Genomic DNA, 21,038 nt, shown 5'->3' on the forward strand with positions numbered 1-21,038 from the left:
AATAGATTGGTTTCTCCTTGTTAATAACATGTTGTAAATGTTATAAATGTCATGAATTATTGTACTAGAGGTTAAAAAACAGATAGGTAAAAAGCAGCATTTAGGAGTACTTTATTTTGTACAAGAATGCTTTTTTACACAACCTATCTTTTGCAAAATTTTTGGAGATCTTCTTTCATTAAGTCTTGGTGAAAATTTATTCTCACTATACTACGCAAATACATTATTTATTCACTGGCAACAAATGTTCACTTAACATTAGATTGTTCTATTCCCGTTCCAACACTGGATGTACGGGGTAACTCTTTTACCTTTGATTCTAAGTGAGAATCTTTGTTATCGACCTCTAAATTTTTTTTATGCTCATCCATTGGATCTTCGTCATCTTCCAAATCCTCTAGAGATCCTCCTTTTTTCCCATATAATGCTGGATATTGTACCATGCATGTTTGCATGGTTTTAAATGCATCATAACAGTCTGAACCTTTTGGTTCTGCAGTTGAGTAATGGAAACAAGAAAAGGCCTCACGAAATTCCAAACCACATGGTCCAGTGGCCATACCTCCCAAACATGGACAATTCCAATTAATTTCTCCGCCGGATAATAAGAGACCAGGACTTGGTTCTGGTTCTGGTAGTTCTATTTTACTAGGCGTTGCATGATCTTCCTTTGAAGCAAAGATTATAGTATCTTTACCTTCTTTGCGGATGAATGGCATCATTAACTAATTCATAAAAATGCAAAAGGCAAAGATATGAACTTGTTCTTCAAAAAAGAAAATAAAAATAAATAATGTTGAATTTTTCCAAATTCAGCTTGTTCTAAATCTTTATACTTTAATGTTGATAATTCCGACTATTTGCACTAAATGATAATAAATTTGCTGAAGCACGATGAATAGCATAAATGCAAGTATGTCCTTCGTATTTTCCAGCTACGACTAAAGCTGCCCGAAGACGTACATAACAATCATCAGTGCACCTTAGAACACATCTGTGTTCCTTTGAATCAAATTTTAGGATATCTATGGTATCCTTGGTTCCTTCTTCACCAAACAATTGTTTTATTGATTGAAGAATGTTCTTCTTTAGATAGACATCTGTGATTTCAAGATTAGGGCTATCTGGCAGTATTCTACAAATAAAAAAACATATTCTGAGTATACAGATTTTTTCTTATAAATGTAAAGTATAGTCACTGAAGTTGTGTATAGAAGGACAAATCGCATAACATCTACAAATTACAAATGAAAAATTATTTCATCAGATTGCACAGTAAACGAGTATAATGAAATCATAAAAATAAAAAATGTAAATTATGAATGAAATAGGGTACATTTTCTTAAAATAAGATAGATAACTGTATTTCCAAAACGCATGTACTTAATTAACTCATATTTAACTTTTTACTGCAATATTTATCCATATAGATTATATTATTCTCGAAATCTAGGTTAGGTTATATGTATAAAGATAAATATCTTAAAAGCTGATTGAATGTACTAACAGAGAAATATCTAAATAATACATAGTACACACAACACTAACTCGCGACTCACATTTAATATCTACGAATTTAAAACAGCACTTCCGAAGAGGTTCCGTATAAATACTGCGGCACTTCATTCATGCCTTTCTAATAAAGTGTGAACAACGCATTGTGCGAAGAATAGATGGCGTACCAGTCGGTGACATCGCAATTTTTAACTTCAAGTACTGTATTTTGTTATCGGTGTCTGATTTTTAATGATACATTGTCATGCATTAATTTTCAATCTGAATTATAATAATAAGAAAAGTATACTATCTTGGAAATTATTATCTAGAAATACTGATAGGGAAATTTTGAAAGAACGGTATAACTGACTATAAACGTTATCCAATGAAATGATTGGATTTCTAGGAAATGTTTTAATGCGATTGCTAGTTATAAAATGGTTATACAAATTCAAGGCAGTCGATAAACTAGCCTTTATCCTGCGAAATTCTGCGAGATATTAGGGTGGATGAAGAATTTATCGACATAAACCTAAAGCGTCTTATATATCAATAGTTAACCCTCATTCTATCTTTAAAATCTTGTCAACTGAAAATTTTAAATCTTAATTTATAATCTCTTAATGTCTTATAAGGCAGTATGTATTCGTTTTCTTTTATAAAATGGTAATTTACTACATATTTCCCACTTAATAACTTTCTAATACATTTAACAATGATTTTGGTAAATTCTTTAATGCGTCAGTATCTTTAAATAGTAACAAACGAAATTAAAAACTAATTACATCGAGAGTTTAGGAAATTATTTTAACTGGACTCGAAAGCGCAACTTCTACGCGCAAGGTCAATGCTAATGTCAATAGCCAAGGTTAAAAGCGGTTACAAAGAGAACTTTAAACTTTCACTGAAAGTAGCCACATTTTTATAACATTTCAGTAGTTTCCTGGTTGTAAAAAAAGTGAAGTTATCTTGTTCATTTTTTCTTTCTCTATCTTTTACCGTATCATGGGATTATATTGCTGATATCGGAGGAGAAAAAAAACGATCGTGCATTGTGACGTTGAACCCTAATATCGATTGAGACATGAAAGAAGAACGGAAGTACATTAGATTTCGTACTTGCCGTAACATTTACGTTTCTCTTTTGACACTCGGAACATCTGTCCACCTTTTCTTCAATACCGAATGATTTTGACAAATCCAGGGATACATTCGAATGTGCGATCTGCGAAAGAATTGATGCTTAGGTTACCTGAAGCGTTATTCGAGTCCCTGACCAATTGCGAATCCAGCGACTGGGCTATCCAACAAGACCCTTGTGCTTATCCTTTTCACTGTTCCACGTGGGTCCTGTATACGAGGCCTTCGCATTGGCGTAATGCGACGAGAATAGGACTATAGCATTATCCTACATAATACAGCCATACAGCCCAAAAATTTTTGTTTTACGATACATACCTGAAAAATTTTTTTATTATTGGGACCGCTACTATTGATTCGGACATGGGATTTTCATTATTCCATGCAGACTATTTATATAGGGACTAGTCTAATGATGTAGAAGGGCGGAAGTACTCTCGTAGAGTGTTTCATTGTTTCAAAATATTCTAAGGATGGATAGACTTTCTCATTTCTCCATAAATTTCTAGGATACCTGGCGGAAATTTGCGAGTAAAAGAATACTTTTTACTCGGCGAAGAAATGGACAAGTCAAGCAAAGTATGGTACATATACGATGGCCGGAATGTGTGGCGTAGCAACTTGCGGTGCGCTAAAAGGAAATCGCAGGAACATGTGAAAATTTACAACTCGAAAATATCGATGCGCTTTATGTGGTTACGCTCCCTGGCCATCTTTCTAGCCCCATTACAGTTGGAGATGCAATCAAACCGGACTTCTTTCATTTAAGGAGACGATCGATGATGCGATGCTTGAAACACGCGCGCGTGTGCATCAAAAACCCTGAGCTTTAATTTCGTTCGTACACAACGTATCAATTGTGAAAAAGCATGTATACGTGGAACGCATAAAGATACGCTGGTATAACGCGTATCATATACAACTACATAAGTCCTACATTTGCCAGCGCGATAATGAAATTTTTAAATGACAACATTTTACGTTTTATTGGTCACAAGTGATTCGATAGATTTTATGAGGAAGCTTATGGAAGTTTTGGAAAATACGTTCCGCGATACGCGTCTGTGAAACGTTGCAGAATAATCTACAATTCCCCCTTAGCGACTATAATTTCGTATCGAGTTCGATAGAAACGTGTCATCGAATACAATAGAAGACTAATGACGTCACGGCAACTATACTACGGAAAGTGGTGTATTCGCCGGAATGTCATGAATAACAAAGAATCGTAAAGTCATCGTATTTATACGGCTGTATTTAATCGCGGACTCGTCGATACTTTCAAAAAAAAAAAAAAATGTGGAAAAAGAAGAAAGCATTCGCAACGAAATATTTCACGCGCGATGGAACATTATCGGGCGAGGCTCTCACTGAAAAACAATGCCTGGTATCAGACCGAAGGAATGTTAAATAGAATGAAACGTCATGACAAAAATAATGGCAACAAAAGGTTGAAATTGCACCAGGAAGCGTGGTTCCTGTACTTCATTGTGACTGCCCGGGGTCGCACACCTTCCGTATGCAAGTTTATTCAGTTTGAACGGGAGGTTACGCGCTCAAAGGTTAAAAGATCTTGCACCTACCGTGCGTAAACGCTTTTAAAATACACGTGATATACCATGCGACATTTCTCCTTTCTTCCTTTTTTTTTACGACATGGAAAATCGTAATTCAATGTCCGGACTACCGGGATGGCGCATAATTTATTTGATGAGCGCGTGCGCGTTACGCAATCCATCGAGAATGAGGAAAACGGAAGAAGACAGCAAGATGCAACGAAAATAAGAACATTCCTCGTGATCATTAAACTCCGTACCTACACGAGCCGCCGATGGGACTGGTTCTCCTTGACGATACCGCACGCGTCATATTGCCGTTAGTAAAATCTGTCGATTCAGTTCTCTGAAAATCACTGTTACAAACGATCTCCCCTTCTTTCTGTTGCCTTCCAGTTTCACGATAGGCGACAAGCGACAACACAAGCGTGTCTTTCTTTCGCACCCTACACGCTGTGTCACCGTAGGAGTCCAAGAACCACGATGGACAAGGAGTCATTCTCACTGCAGATATTTTACACAGCCAAACTTGATTAGCATGTGTATAAAATGGAAACAAGATGGAACTAGAAATGAATAGTAGTAAAAGTTGTTTTAACATGAAATATAAATATATTTGGGTGGTATTGTACAGTCAGTGATTCGTTCGTATATACAGAATTATGTACATGCCGAACAGTACGTCCTCGAATACTCTGCGCGTAATCTCACACATGCATACATTTGACGAATCGGTCGACCCACACGTGTTTTTTTATTTTTTATTTTTATTTTTTTTTTTTTTTTTGAAATAGCCATCTATTCACTCGGATCCACACATCCATCTCATCCATTTCTTGGATCCGCAAATCTCTTTCTCTCTCTCTTTCTCTCTCTCTCTCGCGCTCTGGATTTTCTTTCTTTTATTATCCTGTGTTTTTATAAGCCCAACGGTATTTCTTTTGGCGGTCGTTTACAATTTCAAGTGTTGCGGTTAATTAGGACGTCGGCCGCCGGACAATTCCTTTCTACGAGTACACTGGCGCCTTTTTCGAGCTTTTTATCGCTTGATTTCCTTTTTCTCAGTCTAAGATCAACCTAAGCGGATTTTTTTGATCATTTACTGTCGTTATTTCATTACTTTTTTCTTCTTTACGTAACTCGTCTTTTTTAATCTTTAGCCTGCAATTTTTTTTATCATTTATTTACTGTTACAGAACTACTTGTTACTTGTATTTTTATTTTTATTTTTTTTGCTTTTTAGTCCGCGTTACAAACCACAACGAGGTATCGTTACTTTAGACTTCATGACTACAGTTAAGAGAATAAGCGTAGAAATGTATCACACTAGAGACTTGTACATTATCTTAAATGCGTAGGTATGTTCTGTTTTTTTTTTTTCATTTTCTTTTTACTGATAATACAGTAGTAGTTGGTTAGCTAGCTTTACCCCCCAGAAAACGAAGATCCCGTAGTCGTTCGAGAACCGAGGAGAGGATCGTCAAACGCCGAGCGCGTCTACGACGGCAATGGCGGCGATGGATAAACAAGGCGACACACGTGGCGCGTTTAGCAAAAGGTAGACGCTCGGCGCACACATGTAAACATTTTACTCACACTCATACATTCTCTCTTTCTCTCTCTCTCTCTCTCTGTTCTTCGTAAAAGCTCTCCAAAGTCCTACACACAACACCATGACGGGAAGAAATAACAGGCGCTTCGGCTCGAATTTTAACGAACGATCGAGCAAAGTAAACATACACGCGCACACACGCCGGCTCTAACGAACGCTCCAGCCAACAGACACGCGGTACGTAGTGGCTTCAGCGATCAGAAACTTTCGATTAATCACGAAATCAAGGAACTAGAAGGAGAACAATCGCTCGTTAAGTTACACGCTTTTGGTGGAAACAGTCGGAGAAACGTAGGAAGCGAACAAACGGCACGTGGGGTCCAACCGTGGCCGCGCAAAGAGAAAGACTTTGTCTCCGGCAAATCGATCGTTCGCCACGTCGATGAGCCGTATCGCGATAAAGAGAGCCATTTCTTCCTTTCTTTCTCTTCTCCTTTTTTTATTCGAAGGAATGCGATCGAGCCAGTGCGACACGGCCGTCTATTTGATAGAAACCCATTCCTTCGTCCTTCTTTAAAATCGAAGGAGGAAAGGAAAAATGTCAGTCCTTGACGATGAAAAAGAAGGATAAAGGAAGAAGGTATAAGTAGTAAAAATAGGAAAAGGAAGAGAGAAATAACAGGGAGAAACGTCGCGGAGGCTGTCAAACGGAAGAGGCACACGGTATGGTATCGATTGGCCGGAGAGGCAGGCCTCGGGTCGCTCCAGGGGCGTATTCAGTTGTCCCGTTTCGTGCTCGACTTTTGCGGTGGTAATTTTTGCCAGCTTGTCGCGAGTAAAGGATCGATCGTCGAGAGTTCGTCGAAGCGGAGATGGCAGACCGAGGGCGTGGTCCATCGTTTCGAATCGTTCGAACTATCCATAGATAGACAGAGTAACCTATAATATCCTGACGTCCGTGACACATGGACGTGTGTCTCTCCTCTTTATGGCCACGCGGTGCTCATTCCAGGATCGAGACCCTCCACCCTCTGATTCTTTCTTTCTTGCGCGCGTTATGCTCTATCTATCGCTTATGCCGCTATCTCCCCTCGAGTTCAACTATCGCAAGACCGCAACAACCCCCTGGCACGACTATGTTTCCGACACAACTCTACCGTATATACCAGAGAGATTCGAGCGATTCGGTTGCAGAGACGATGATATTGCTTTTGCTGTAACGACGCGATCGAAATATCGAAAATTCGCGAGTGCAAAAAATTCACAAAGTGACGAGATAGAACGTATCGTATAGAATAGGATGGGAAGAAAGAAAGAGTATCGCAGGATGGATGGATCGAGATTGAAAAAGATTCGGTAACTCGAAGCGAATTATAGGGGTAAGGAAGGAGTGGCGTACTCGACTGAGATCGAGCCGTGCCCCCGTATATAAACCGGGTACGCGCTGAAGCGCGTACAAAGAATAGCGTAAAATAGCGTACGTTATATTTGCCGAATCAGCTGGTGTACTCTGATATAGGAACAATTCGTGCGTCAGAGGTGGGTAGGGTCATTGTTAGGTGCATACCGCGCAGCTTCTTAAGTGCTTTTCATTCGCCGGCTGACAGCACACAGTCCTCTCTACCTCTCTCTGTTCCTGCTCGAAGGCTAAGATCTGGGCCTGGTCGGAGAAAGATCATTCATCGAGAGAGGGGTAGACGATTTAAGAAAAATTCACGTAGAGCCAAGAAGGTGGTCCACCCACGGTGAGGCCCGCACGAGGAGCGCACATTGTAATTCGGGGTCTCGGCTGGAAGCAGAGAGAGGATCGTGGATCAAAAATGGCTTCGGGTCGGTCTTTATACAGCCGGTGCTTTCTGGCGTGCAACTACCTGCCAGAGAGCCACGGTTGGCACACGGCTCGTTCGCTCGTTCGCTGCTTCGCGTCCCTTTGCAAGAGAGTTTTACCTTTACCACACCACGTACCTGGCCAACCAGCCGGTCGCTCGCTAGCTCGCTCGCTCGTTCGCTCGCTCGTTCATTCGCTCGTTCACCCGTCCATCTACACGCTCCGTCGTCGTTTCTGCCCCAGTGTTCCTGGACCGGGTGTTCGGAGGGGTCCAGAGTTCCACAGAAAAAGCCTTGGGTATATCTTTACGAGCGGAGCCATAAAAGCCGTAGGAGTTCGTCGGTTTCTCGATTAACTCTCGCGGGGTATGGATCGTGTTCGACCGGCTACGATCCTTATTGTCGTGTATATTCTTCAAGCCCGTATAACGCATGAACGGAAGAACTACCGTCCTTCGAAACACCCAGTCATCCCGTCATCGTCATTGTCATCGTAATCGTCATCGTCTCCGTAGTCATTGTCAGTTTCTAAAAGATGGAGCCGAGAGGACATCGATGATTTTGATTTCCCCCATCAAATTTTTCTCGTCTCTATTTTGTCGTTTCGCTTCTTCCCCTACCTTCGTTTCAATCTCGTCATGTCTTACCAAAATGTCTCTTTTGGTCGCGTTTTTCTATGTCCTTTTTTGTTAACCATGTCTACCTTCGAGTGGTCTCCTCGCTTATCTGAATCATCTCGTCCGCGAGAACAACGAGATCTCGTCGTTTGTTTCGTAGCAACCTCGACGATCTGCTGTACCCCTCTTCTGCCCTTCTACGTTCTCTTTTCCTATTCTTTTTCCTTTCTCCTTTGCTCAGGTATCATATACATGGTGTGTGTGTGTGTGTGTGTGTGTGTGTGTGTGTGTGTGTGTGTGTGTATGTGTGTGTCTGTCTGTCTGTCTGTCTGTGTGTTCGTTCACATATGCTATTATCGGTTCACAGTGAAGAATGGAAAAAATGATTTTCCTTCCTTTTAATGAATCTCGATCAATGAGGACTTAACGTCACCGAGCTGGATCGATACATTTCTCTAAGTTGTCCTCAGCGATCTATCCGCTCGCACATCATATTATACACACGCTCGCTCGCAATGCGCGAATAGTTTCCGTTTAAGAAAGCGCTACACACAGTGCCCTTCTTTCTCTCTCTTCGTCTTTCTCCTTCATCTCGCTGAACGCACACGTTATACGCGCTCTTTCCGATCGATCGTTATCTATATATCCCCCGTTCTTCTTCGTTTCGCTCGTTTTTCTCTGCCGCCGGACTCGTGATCGCGTAACTCTACTCGCTGGATGCCGCGATCGAGCAACTTATCTCAGCCGCGATCCCCTTTTTCTTTAATACTACATAATTATACACAGGATTAGGCGTTTCGTTATTCATTCAGTCGAAGTGTAAGTGAGGGCGCTAGCTCGTTTAATATATTAATTATTTGAGGCAGTTTACGTCATTTTGTTTAAGGCCGAGTTAATAGTAGTGAACTATGTTTTTTGAGAAGGTGTACGCACGCGTTTAAGCCGCGCCGCGCCACGCCATTCTTCGTGGCTGATTCACGGTGAACGGACAACCAGCAGGAGTATGCACCACTTTGTGTCCCTGGTCTGCTGTCTTGCGAAAATCTACTGGCAATTTAATTTAATTTCGAACGGCTGGTGAATACTCTTTTTCTCGTTGGGAACAGGGACCCGTCGGGGCCCCTCGCCATCGAAAGTGGCATACTTTGAGCTCTCTTATCTTTAACGGGCCTCTTTTTCTCGTTTCCTCTTTCCTTGTTGTCCGTCGAACGTGAATCGAGCTTTTATCCGGTGCGCGTCTACTGTATACGCACAAAAGTACGTTCGTATATAGTGGAGGGCGAGGCACGTTCGAGCACAGATTCTCTATTTTTCTTTCATTTCTTTCGCTTCTTTACATCTTTCTCTTTCATTCTTTCTTTCTCTCTCTCTCTCTCCATCAAACGACGCGATGCACACGTATCTCGAGAATAAGCTTGACCGTATATTTTACGTATAGTTCGTTACGCGCGACGTAGGACAAAATATTTGATGCCAGACTTTTTTTCTTTTTCTCGTACCCGCTTACGGAGGAAGCACGTTTTATTACAGAGTAAATATATGCCTTGTTCTCGCCGACTACAAACGCGATAAACAACCGAAGAAGAAGACTCTGTTTTTGCGAATCGATCGAAAGAAAAAGAAAAAATAAAAGGGGAACGGAGAAATAAGAGAGAGAAACAAAAGAAAAAAAACGAGAAGGAAAAGGGCTAAAAGGAACACTGAACGAAGAAAATAATCGGTTCTGTGTACAAATGCATTCACTGAATGCAACGTTAAATAAAAAAATTACCGGAACGACCGCACATGCCGTGTATTATTTCCTTCGAGTTACACACGTGTCGCGTCGTGTTGAGTTGTGTGGGATTGTGTGTACTCTGGCTGTCTCGGTGGGTACGTTCACATTCGCTCTTTATAACGTAGAACCAGCGGACGCACGATGCTCTTTGAAAATATATCTTCGATCGCAACGTTCCTAACCTAATTGAACGCAACACGGTAGAATAGAGAGACCGAGGATGAAATTTCAGTGGAACGGAAAGAGATTTCGCCACCACAGAACCACGAATAACCGTGTGTTCCGTGAGAAGAGGAGAATCGTGAAATCGAACACAAAAAAAAGGGGGCGACTGGCGATGCACGTTATGCACGCGTATCTAGAGAGATCGAGCTGATGGCAACTTTCAACAACCGCGAGAGAAGAGGAGCGCCTCTATCGCGTTATCTCCCCTAGAAGATGCGCGCAGCCCGGAAAGTCGTTCGACGTTCCCCTTACGTAATGTTCCTAGGTTTTTTTCTCAGATAGTAATAACGATAATACTTGATCGATGTAAACGGTGAATTCACCTGGGGTTACGATGATATAAATGTAAAGAGTAATACTGACACGGAAAGAAAAATTTGTACAAGCGTTCGGCAGAAGTATGTAAAGATTTTGGAATAATTGAACAGCAGAGGCACACGAGGGACAGAATACGTTACGAAAAATGTGTTTGGCACACGAAACATCGTTCAAGAGTTTACTCGCATATGTTTCTCATGAATCGCGTAATCATCAACGGCGAAGCACTTTTAAGCGTCGATCCCTGATATGCGCGAGGTGAAAAGTTAAAGGCGTAGCTCTCGATCGTATCAGCCGCTGCTCTGCTTGACATTCGACCGTGTCTCGTCGTTGCGACGCTACAATGCCCCCCCGACCAACGGAGTTTCGTTCGTTCCTTCGTTCGCGAGGCCCCCTTTTTTTCTTCTTCTTTCGACACACCGACCGACGACAATCGAATTCTACGAGCGTACCCTTTGCATAGTAAGCGGTTCACGATAAACGATGGAACATACAACGAAACATACGATGAATAGGAGGAGACGAGAGGAAGTTATGTACGTATATACAGGTTGATGGCAGATTACGAAGAAGCTAGAGAAATTCAATGGAAGGAGAGAAAGGGACGCTATTTCTAACCTGTCGATGTTCAACGTTTCAATATTCTAATGCCATTTGAGAAAATTGTCTATATAAATATTCGATCAGATCGTTCAACTTTAACTAACTAAAACATATGGTTGGAATTTTGTTGCAAGATTTGTTGATTTATAGGAATTTGCAGAGAAGCAGAAGAAAGAGTAACGCGTAAAGCTCCCACCGTCGACGATACGTCGGACCACAGTCCAAGTAACTCTATTTAGGCCCTGTATCCGTTTAGCCTTCCCTCTACTTTGCCGCTAAGAGGATCGTTCCCTTTGAACGAGCAAAAACACCGGGGCGGAAATGCTCGGCCGAGATGGACGGCGAAGGGTAAGTGGTGCCAGGAACGAACTGTGCTCTCGACAACCGGGTCGTCTCTGCCAACAAATTTTACCAGGAACGAAGTGACTACACACACGAAGCTGAAAATTTCTACGTGGCCTCCGTGTTTCGATTTGGAACAACGTTCGAATCAGGATTCGATGCGTGAACCATTGTACCCGATGTCGATTTAACATGCTACAAGGCCGAAACGAACGTTGTGAAAATCCGTTGCTGGGGAACGGGGGATCGTACGAAAGTGGAATGCTCCGCGAGGAATAGTTTCGTGGACGTAATGTGAAATTTAAAAATAACGTTCCGACGAATTTTTTTTCTCTACCCGACCGTGGAAGAGGAGCGAAAAAGACGGCTAGAAAACCGACAAACGAGCCGGTGAAACCTTTTCAAAGTCACTAGCCAACGTTTCTGCTTGCGACGCTTCCTAATTACCTGATGTCGACGTCACATTATATAACGAGTTCGACGGGGGTTTCAACGAGGCACAATAATGCCCTCCTTCCTTCCACGTCGTATAAATATCTATCAGTGGATGAAGTTTAACCCTCTGACGAGCGGGAGGCCGATCTATAACTAGGAAACGTATTTACTATCGACCCGGTTGTATACGAAGAAGCTACGATTGCGCCTGGTCTATTTGATTCAACTACATCGAACCCTATACGTGTCGCGTCAAACGCAGTACGCGTTAGAAACGCGATGCGCACTTTCCCCTCCATCCTCATGTATACCTCCGTCGTTTTATTCAAATCAATTCCTCGAATCACTTTTCGGAGAGACGTCGCACAAAAGTACGCATTTCCTACAAAAATAAACGTTCAGCGAGCAGTCTTGTCAGCGCACCCTTCGAGGAACGCAGTTTAACGAATTCCGCAAAACGGTAGGGAAAACAGATCGTTAAAGTCAGCCACACGCTATAATTTCGAGGGTGAGAGCTAGACGCAAATTTACGAAACGAGATTTATTAGATCTATTGAGAAACTATATAGTTTCCTGTTATCGAACGTAACAAAGTGCCTTCCGTGACTTTCATATTTTTTTTTTATTTCGGTAGAGTAGAACGCAGGAGTAGAACTTTCCATCTAATTTCCCCGAAACTCTCCTCATTTAGTCATTTTTCCAAGGCTCCGCGAGGCGCGACGAGTGGAAATTATAGGAGCCAGAGTCGCACAGGTTCGCATTAGCGACTGTTAATCTAACGTCCATCCTATGCACATGGTCGTCGGTGTTTTCGGAGTGCGATTCGACGCATCCTGCTCCCTCCGATGCGTGCGAGCCGTCTCTCGGTTTCGTCTCTGCCGATCCCCATCTTGACCGCGCCCCCTTCGCGTCTGGTCTGGTCGCGTCCCTCATTCTCCTCTCGTCCCGTAACCGCCCAGATCCGTTCCGTCCCGTCCCGTGTGCCGTCCCCGTCCCGTTCGTCCCGTCCCGACCCGTCCCGACTCGTCGTCTCGTTTCGCCTCGTCTCGCTTCGTCTCGCTTCGCCACGGCTCGCCCGTACCGCCGGTGCGGTCGTGCGGTCACGTTGATCGATCGTTACCGTGTAACGAAATACGGTCCCCGTCCGTTTCTCCTTGAGCGCGCTCTTTGAAAAGGGCGCAGGACAAAAAAGAAGAAATCCTGCCCCGGCTCGGACCTCGAGTTTCTAGAGATGTTCCCGACGAGAAACCGACAGAGAAGGAGAAAAAGACAAAGAGAGGGCCGCGGAGGAACGAATAACGCTAGAGAAAGACGGGGAACAGAGTGATTCGTGGTGGAGAAAGGGTGAGAGGAACGTTCCGCTAGAGCAGGACAACTGCAATCGCGGCGCCGTTTCCTGTGTGCGCTTGCATCGCGAAATGAAAAGCAGAATCGAGAAAAACTAGTACTGTACATATGGTCTATTTGGCAAAGATGCGCTTGCACCCTGTTGGGTAACGTTCGTTCGTGAGGTTGCGTTCGGGTTTTGGCACTTGCGATTGCGATGATTGTCGATCCGGTTTGGGTACATCTGTAAGCGGAGAAGACAGATGGTTGAAGCGAGGATGTTGTAAAGCTTAGAGGATGGCAAAATATCGGCAAGGAAAGTTCCAACTATGAATCGCGTAAATCGTTAGAAAAAATATCTAATGTTATAAGTACATATATGAGGGAATCGGTGGTAAATCTTAAAAATACTATTGTCGATCTATGTATTCGCGATCCGCTGGTATTTGAGAGTCGATGATGGGAAAAAGAGCGAAAGGGCCGCCGCTACGGCGGTGGTATACAACGAGAGACGACCGCGTGTACATGATGTTTGCCCGGTGAAGAAAGGCATCCGAGTTTCAGGAATTTACGCGAAGAAAACTCACGGTCTCTCTCTATGTCTGAAAGTGTGTGCCGGTTAAAAATACAAAGGGCCTAAGCAAATGGATTTTTATACCTGAACATAATGTACACGTATCGCAGGTGGATGAAATCGCTCGATGCGTATAGACGGACGACCATTTCAGTTGCTGGTACTTCCCTCCATCTGTCCCTGGCTCGAACGTATATCTGTGTGTGACGGTGATAGTAGTGATGGTGGTGTGTATGCGTCGTGTGTTTATTCTGTGGGTTTCTGCTCGTCCGTTCGTCCGGCCACCCGCACACTGCTGCCAACAACGGAGACCACGGCACGTACGGTCGTTGCGTCGACGACGATACGTACATAGACGTATATACGTATGCATACAGATCCACAGTATATACAGTGGAATATACACGTAGATAGAAGTAGCGTGTACGTCGCAGAGATAGATGTATCCCGAGTGTACTAGGCAGAGTTTAGACCAACCCGTATGCTCTTTAACGAGTATGGAAGATAAGTCGTACAATAGGGAAGAGAGAGCACACAGCTTTGCAGCCGGATTAGGTGAATAAATGAACGGTGGTGGCAACGGGGTCGGTCTCGAACGGGTTGACGTTGGTGCTGCTGCCGATGCCGGTGGACACCTAACTCTGCGGCAAAAGCGCATGATAACCGGGCGTTTCGTAAAAACCGGCTGCCTGGAGGGCGTGTAGCGAGGTCGCGTGATGCCTGTGTATCGTACTCGCGTATACGCTGGAAACGCCGCTAGAGGAAACGCCACTGGAAGCACCGATCGACGTCGAGGAGGAAGAAGAGGACGAGGAAGATGAGGAAGAAGCCTGCTGACCAACGTGTGACGCTGTACGTGACAGTAACGTCGCCGACGGCCGTCTATACGGGTGATGCCCGACAACCGAGGCCGTCGCTGCTCGCAGATGACTCGACGAATTCGAACTCGCGTTATACGTCTGTTGATACGTCTGCCGTAGAATGCCAGAGATCGACGTTGCCGTCGGCGTCACTGACGAGGAGGAACTTCGGTCGCTTTGGTGAGGTTGATGATGAAGTTGATGAGTCGTTCGATGTTGCTGTGTCGCTTGCTGCTGTGGTTGTTGCTGCTGCCGATGCTGGTGATTGTGAGCGCGCATCGCGCGAAAGTAGTGCTGATAAATACCTGATATGACTGCTTTTTCATCAGCAGAAATCAGTTCGGTTCCGGACGAGGTCGACGTAACCGAACTAGTTTGCTGCTGCTGCTGCTGCTGCGGTTGCTGTTGACCGTGATGGGGGTGAGCGTGAGGACGATGATGATGATGATGAGTTTGTTGCTGTTGCTGCGGCGGAGGCGGCTGCGGCGGTTGTTGTTGCTGCGGATGATGACGTCTTTGTTGTTGTTGTTGTTGGGAGAGCGTCGCGGCGGCGTTTAGAGCCGCACGATACGAAGCTGCCATGGCCGCAGCGGACATTTGACCGGTTGTAGAAACTAAATTCGATCCGGAATCGGCTGTTGAGACAACGGCTGCGGTTGCCGATAAGACAGCCGCAGCAGCGGCGACAGCAGAACTCGAAGATGACACGGTCGAAGTAGAAACGGCGGCAACCGTGGACGAGGATGCGACAACAGACGCAGTGGAGGACACGGACGCGGAGACTGTGGCCGCGTTGGCAACGACTGCGGCGGCTGATGCACTTCGCCTGCTGCTTCGCCTAGAGGATGAAATCGGCGCGTTCGCTGGCGGTGGTAAATTGTTGACAAAAGGACTTCTCCTTTCGCGTTCGGCGCGTCGGTAGTAGCACGGATGTATCATGAGAAGGGGTTCGCCTCCGCCAGGCGGTGGTTTTGCCTGGCTGGGTAGCTCATACTCAACGCTGCAATCGACGTGGAGCGGTTGTGAGTAGTCCTTGTAATCCTTGTAGGTGGTGACTGCAACCGCAGCGGCTGCCGCCGCGGCCGTCGCTGCGGCCGTCGCGGCCGCAACAGCTGCCGCGGTCGCGGTAGCGGCGGTCGGATTCGAATTCGTGCTGGAGCCGACGTTAGCGGCAGCAGCAGCAGCAGCGGCGGTGGTGTTGTCGACAATGCCGGTCGATGCGGCCGGTAGGACGGTTTGCTGTCCGGTTGGGCCCGTCGCAGCAGCCGTGGCAGCCGCGGCGCCGCCGCCGCCGGTAGACCCGCCGGCGATCCCATGATGGTGATGGTGATGGTGATGATGATGGTGGTGGTGATGGTGATGACCGTGTCCATGCATAGCGGCACCTACCACCACTTCCTTTTCGTAGCAGGCAGCGGCCATGTTGGAAACCTCCTACTATCCAGGCTTCCGTCGCCGAACCGTCCCTTCTTGCACGCCCGCTGACCAACGACCCACCTCGAACGCTAGGCTCTCATTTCGTGGGATCCTCGTGATTATTCTCCCCGATGACGACCACGATCCTTTGCTCTCCGTCTCGCCCAGCGTTGAGATTACCCGATCTTTTGTTACACAGCCGGAGACGCGAGTTCGCGATCCTCCGGCGCTTTTTGCTTTTCCTTCCTTTCCTCAACTAACCCCTTTCTTTTCTTTCTTCTTCTTCCTCCCCTTCTTTCCTAGACTTCGCTTCTCGCTTTGTTTTCTATCTCCTTTCGAATCGCATTTACCTGTGCGACTGTCTTAATGATTATAGCATTCCACGCTGTCACAGACATACCTTGAAACGAGGCGAGAAAGAATGGTTACGGTTCATCGCAGTGAAAGAGGGTTGCCTTATCCAGGGGTTGGACCAATCAGCTATTATATCCAACACCGAGGAAAGCCCTCGAGGCAGAAGCCCGCAATGTACAGCAATGAAATGGTTATCGCATATTTCGAAAGAGGGAAGAGAAAGAGTCCTAGGTAAAGAGCTTACAACCGACTATAAATTCAAACACCACCGGCCCTGACTCGTTCGACACCGGCTTCCTTGCAACACCAACCTTTCCTTTTTATGATCTTTAGTTTCTCGATGTATTTTTCTTCGATCTTTCGTCCCTACCTCCAAATTATTCCGTTTTCTTTTTATGAATACGTATTTTATCCTCCCCTTTCCTTGCAATCTCTTGTTACATAGGATTAATCTACTTCACTTTATCACAAGCCGTTTGTATGTGTCATTCCGGGTGTTACATAGGTGTATTGTGTTTCCATTTAAATGATGCCATATTTTCACTTTAGTGAATTTCCTCTTCGGCCGCACGTTTTCGTTGATAAAGTTTTAAACTACATTCGTGAGAACGCTAAACCAAATGGTGTATCAGACTCAGTAATACGGCTTAGACGTGATCCGGCTGGGCGTAACGTTTCGTTCGGTTGTTCGTTTCGGCAAGGCTGAAACACCCTAATACGCCGACGTCGTTTCGCAATTCTATCATTGGCTTACATGTTCCATTTTTTACTTGAATTATCTGTCTTTCTTACACACAGCACACACAGCAGCACAAAGGAATATTCGACGACAGAGAACACGTTCAGGCTTCTTCAAAGGGGTACGCCATTGCTGCGCGTGTGTCAATTCGTCCGGCGTATCGGTTACTCGTACACACGCGGAGACTGCGCCTATGAACACTAATACATATACCGAACGCGATATATACATAAACTGCACAGCGTAGTAAGTGTAACTCGATTGTCTCGTACAGACTGCCGAGCTGCGACTGAAAGCCAAGTCCTGTCGAACCCTCGTGTCGGCTCACCACATTTTGCAACGCCATCTTCCTTGCGTTGCTTCCTTCTTACTCATTCGATTCCACTTCCTTGTCTACACCGTGTGGTCGATTTCGTAGATTAATGGCTAGTATCTATGAAATGCGACGCGCGATGCACCACCGGGATAGCCAACCTGACGTGCCCATTTAGTTCCCTTTCATGCAAAATTCTCTGATTGGTTTCTGCATCGAGAAATATAGTTTACATTTCCTATACATTGATTAAATTTTGCTATTGAATTCTAATATCTCCTAATTGTCACGCAAATAAATTTGTCTTCTATTGGATTGTTTAAGTTTGTAAATGAACTTCTTGTTTGAATCGTATAGCTTTTTGTTTTCGACAATCTGCAATATTGACTGTTACACAATACTCCATCTTTGTTCTGTTGATAAGTAGGTAATCTGTAATGTCTACACAGTAGATAGATGTCGCCACTCTACTGGCCACTGTAATAACTTGAAAGTTTTGGCACGCATCTTTTTACAATTAAATGCACTTTTATGTCAGTTATTTTACTTTGTTTTCTTGCTTATAAAATCCTGTATATCGTAATAAATTATAGTTTTTCCTCATATAGTCGTTTTCTCCTTTACAAATACGTTGAGATACGTAGCGTGATTAGAATTCCATTTACGTTCTTCACATATGCTCACTAGACATTCGATGAATATCTTACAAACATCAATGAAACTTTTAATTATATTTTCCATCAACTGTAAGTAATAAATTTCCCATTAAATGATGTAAGCTTCCTATAATTTAACGAGATTCGAAAGATAATATCAAAAGCTTATAGAATGACATCATAATTTTTACATAGAGAATGTTCTTAAGAGATTACAAGCATGGTAGTTTATAGGTAGAGTTTGTGTGGTAGGTGGAACTGCCGGAAAAAAATGATGCTATGCGAATAATGCGATAGTACCGTATGGGATGACGTCAGTGAAGTGTAATTGTTGGTTCCATGTAGTAGTGGAAGAATATGTGAAGAAGCACGGACGCGGCGACCAATAACGGTTCTCCACATGTAACGTTTCTGGTCTCAGCCAGTCATATTAAAGGCTGATGCAAGTGTGGTTCTAGGATGTTCTGCAGTCACTCAAATGTTGCAGCTCGTTAGTACGATTACATCAGTTAGAAAAAGCGTACGGAGTTTACGTTCTGTCCTTCGGTGTTATGTATTGGATCAGTCGGTGTTCGGCACTCGGTGGTTCGAGAAGTTGGACAAACGATAGATAGAGGTGGTGAAGTTCTAAAGCAAGTGACAATAGTAAATCCTTTCTATATTTTATGGCTGATTATGAGCGTACTGAAAAGTGTTATCATCACATTGCCTAAAGGCGTGCCGTCGAAGACGCCTGCCGTTATATCGGCAACGGAATTAACAAAATCTGTGCCGAAATTAAATTTTTCTGCTACCTTATTAACCGACAAAACGAGAATGGATCCAAAGAAAATGAATAAGCACGAGGAAATTCAGGATGACGGTTCATCGTTCAAAACAGATGTATGCGTTCGTGGAAAAAAACGGCGGCTAGATCACTTGACATGGGAGGAAAAACTACAGAGAAAGTACGCTGATAAGAAATGAAAATTATAAATAAAAATCATAGTACATATATAGATATGTTATCAAAATGTGATAAATCCATTTCTATTGATTTTCTGATTTAAAATTGAATTTTTCATATAATTTGGTAATTAAAAAGAAGTATTTTAGTATGAAATAATTGAAGAAGGAATATCTTAATCGAGTTTTCTACGATGTTTTTTAAGACACGAATAATATTAGTTTAACTGTTATGTTAGTTTAACTTAATTAATATTAGACTGCATAGCTAATTTTATATTGATATTATTTTAACGTTCAAGAACTTGGCGAAATTACATATTGAATTTTAAAATTGGTTTCTTATAAAAGGCGGCAAATGTCATGTTTATAATAATGTCCTATGTTTTTCGTTCATAATGTGATTAGAAAACATTCGAAACTAGTGTTGAATTAATCCGAAATGATATTTTATAGGAAATTAAAAAATAGGGTAGCAGCTCAAACTTCTCGGGACCGTAAAAAAGCGAAACTTGATGAATTGGAAGAAACTGTTCGAACTTTAAAGGAACAAAATGAACTGTTGACGCAAGAATGTTCGATGTTAAGATCACAAAACGAGATATTAGTCACAGAAACGAAAAGATTGAGGAAGGAAAGAGAGACCAAGAACGCGGGAGAATTTGTTTGTTCTATGTGCCAGAGTCGTGTCAGCTGTGCTGTGTCCTCGCTGGGATCTACAGTGTCCCTCACTCACCCTCTGCAGCAGGGTGGAACAACACAGCTGGCATCGTCGCTGACGCTAACCCCAGGAGCAACAATTCTCCTGAAGATACTGACCATCTACCTCCTCTTGAAGAATTATTTGGCGACTTCCAAGGAGACGATTACATCGAACGACTTGAAGAACTTGCAGAAAGCCTTCTACGGGAGGTTACAGCAGAAGTGGAAGCAAATCCTCATAGGACAAATGAACAAGTGAGTATTTTGATCATTATTGATCTATCAAGCAACTACATCATATAATTTAATTTTATTGCTTTAGACTTTAGGAATGAATGATTTGTTTGAAAGAATAGAAGAATTTTAATATATTCTGAAATCCATTGGAAATCATTGATTATTAATAATTAAGCTACAACTCTTGAATATTGTTAAACATTTCATTCGTTTCTGAATTCATATTTTTCATTTGCAACTCAGTCTTCCTTTCGTTAATGACATAATGATTGTGTCTTGTGTAGGTGCCAGTCAAGGAAAATTCCACTGAGAAATGTCACTATTCAAAAAGAATGGTGGGGCAGACATCAAAAGATGTGGAAACCAATGGAACCTGTAGAAGCATGAATACACATCAACCATGGCATTCTGTTTCTAGCACAGCCAGTACACCTTATACCACAAACACAACCGCACCTGCGTCGATAAAGTCAGAGGTCGAAGTAAAACAAGAAGTCGAAACACAGGACTTAGACACTATTTATGGTACCTACGATGAAGCAACCAATTCCGTAATGATCATTTATCCAGGAGATGAAAGCAACGTAAGCATTCAAGAATGCGTTCAAGAAGTAGTTACGGACGGTATTTGTACGGATGGTGTTTGTTCGAACGAAGATTCAACGTGCATAACACCGAATTATTATTCCAATCAGTTATCACCATGTTACACAAATACGGATTCTATGTCGCCGGCGAGTATACATTCCGAAGATGTGGATATTAATTACACACATACGAAATTAGATTCTAACGCGTCCGATTATGGATACGAATCGCACGGTTCTCCAAATTCTGATATACGACTTGAAAAAAGTAACATAGGTCTGTCGGATCTTTGGCACGAAAGCTTCTCTGAATTATTTCCAACATTAGCATGACGATTTCCTCAAAAAAGTAAATCCAAAAGACAATATCTGTGATACGCGTTAATCATACTTGTGGACTTGCGGAAAAGCATTCGTATGATTAGATAGTTATTTGTTAT

General features: G+C 43.3%; 4 protein-coding genes across 7 annotated transcripts; 1 reads left to right on the plus strand and 3 right to left on the minus strand.

The window, feature by feature from the left end:
• Window positions 1-87: 87 nt before the first annotated feature.
• Window positions 88-722, minus strand: LOC126921783 (mitochondrial intermembrane space import and assembly protein 40-B). The gene has a single exon (XM_050733654.1). The coding sequence runs from the start codon at window positions 720-722 to the stop codon at window positions 249-251; it is 474 nt and encodes a 157-aa protein (XP_050589611.1). The 3' UTR covers window positions 88-248.
• Window positions 723-837: 115 nt separating this feature from the next.
• On the minus strand, window positions 838-2,743 carry LOC126921784 (ribonuclease P protein subunit p14). Of its 2 annotated transcripts, none has more exons than XM_050733655.1 (2): window positions 1,508-1,756; window positions 838-1,135 (listed from the first exon to the last, which is right to left on the minus strand). In XM_050733655.1, exons 1-2 carry the CDS (start codon window positions 1,624-1,626, stop codon window positions 838-840), a joined length of 417 nt encoding a protein of 138 aa, XP_050589612.1. In that variant the 5' UTR covers window positions 1,627-1,756. The 2 variants fall into 2 exon arrangements, 1 of the variants encoding a protein (XP_050589612.1); XR_007712541.1 differs by having other exon boundaries at window positions 987-1,135; window positions 1,560-2,743.
• A 2,039-nt stretch (window positions 2,744-4,782) lies between these two features.
• Window positions 4,783-17,587, minus strand: LOC126921738 (centrosomal and chromosomal factor-like). 3 transcript variants are annotated; one of them, XR_007712530.1, is made up of 2 exons: window positions 13,874-17,583; window positions 4,783-7,534 (listed from the first exon to the last, which is right to left on the minus strand). XR_007712530.1 is itself a non-coding variant. In XM_050733559.1 (2 exons), exon 2 carries the CDS (start codon window positions 16,069-16,071, stop codon window positions 14,425-14,427), a length of 1,647 nt encoding a protein of 548 aa, XP_050589516.1. In that variant the 5' UTR covers window positions 16,072-16,465; window positions 16,671-17,587; the 3' UTR covers window positions 4,783-14,424. The 3 variants fall into 3 exon arrangements, 1 of the variants encoding a protein (XP_050589516.1); XR_007712529.1 differs by having other exon boundaries at window positions 7,711-17,583; XM_050733559.1 differs by having other exon boundaries at window positions 4,783-16,465; window positions 16,671-17,587.
• A 948-nt stretch (window positions 17,588-18,535) lies between these two features.
• Window positions 18,536-20,623, plus strand: LOC126921767 (X-box-binding protein 1). Its single transcript, XM_050733623.1, has 3 exons — window positions 18,536-19,074; window positions 19,529-20,029; window positions 20,296-20,623. Exons 1-3 carry the CDS (start codon window positions 18,803-18,805, stop codon window positions 20,396-20,398), a joined length of 876 nt encoding a protein of 291 aa, XP_050589580.1. The 5' UTR covers window positions 18,536-18,802; the 3' UTR covers window positions 20,399-20,623.
• The last annotated feature ends 415 nt before the right edge of the window (window positions 20,624-21,038 follow it).

The sequence above is a fragment of the Bombus affinis genome, chromosome 11 (assembly GCF_024516045.1).
Source record: "Bombus affinis isolate iyBomAffi1 chromosome 11, iyBomAffi1.2, whole genome shotgun sequence".
Taxonomy (NCBI): Eukaryota; Metazoa; Arthropoda; class Insecta; order Hymenoptera; family Apidae; genus Bombus; species Bombus affinis.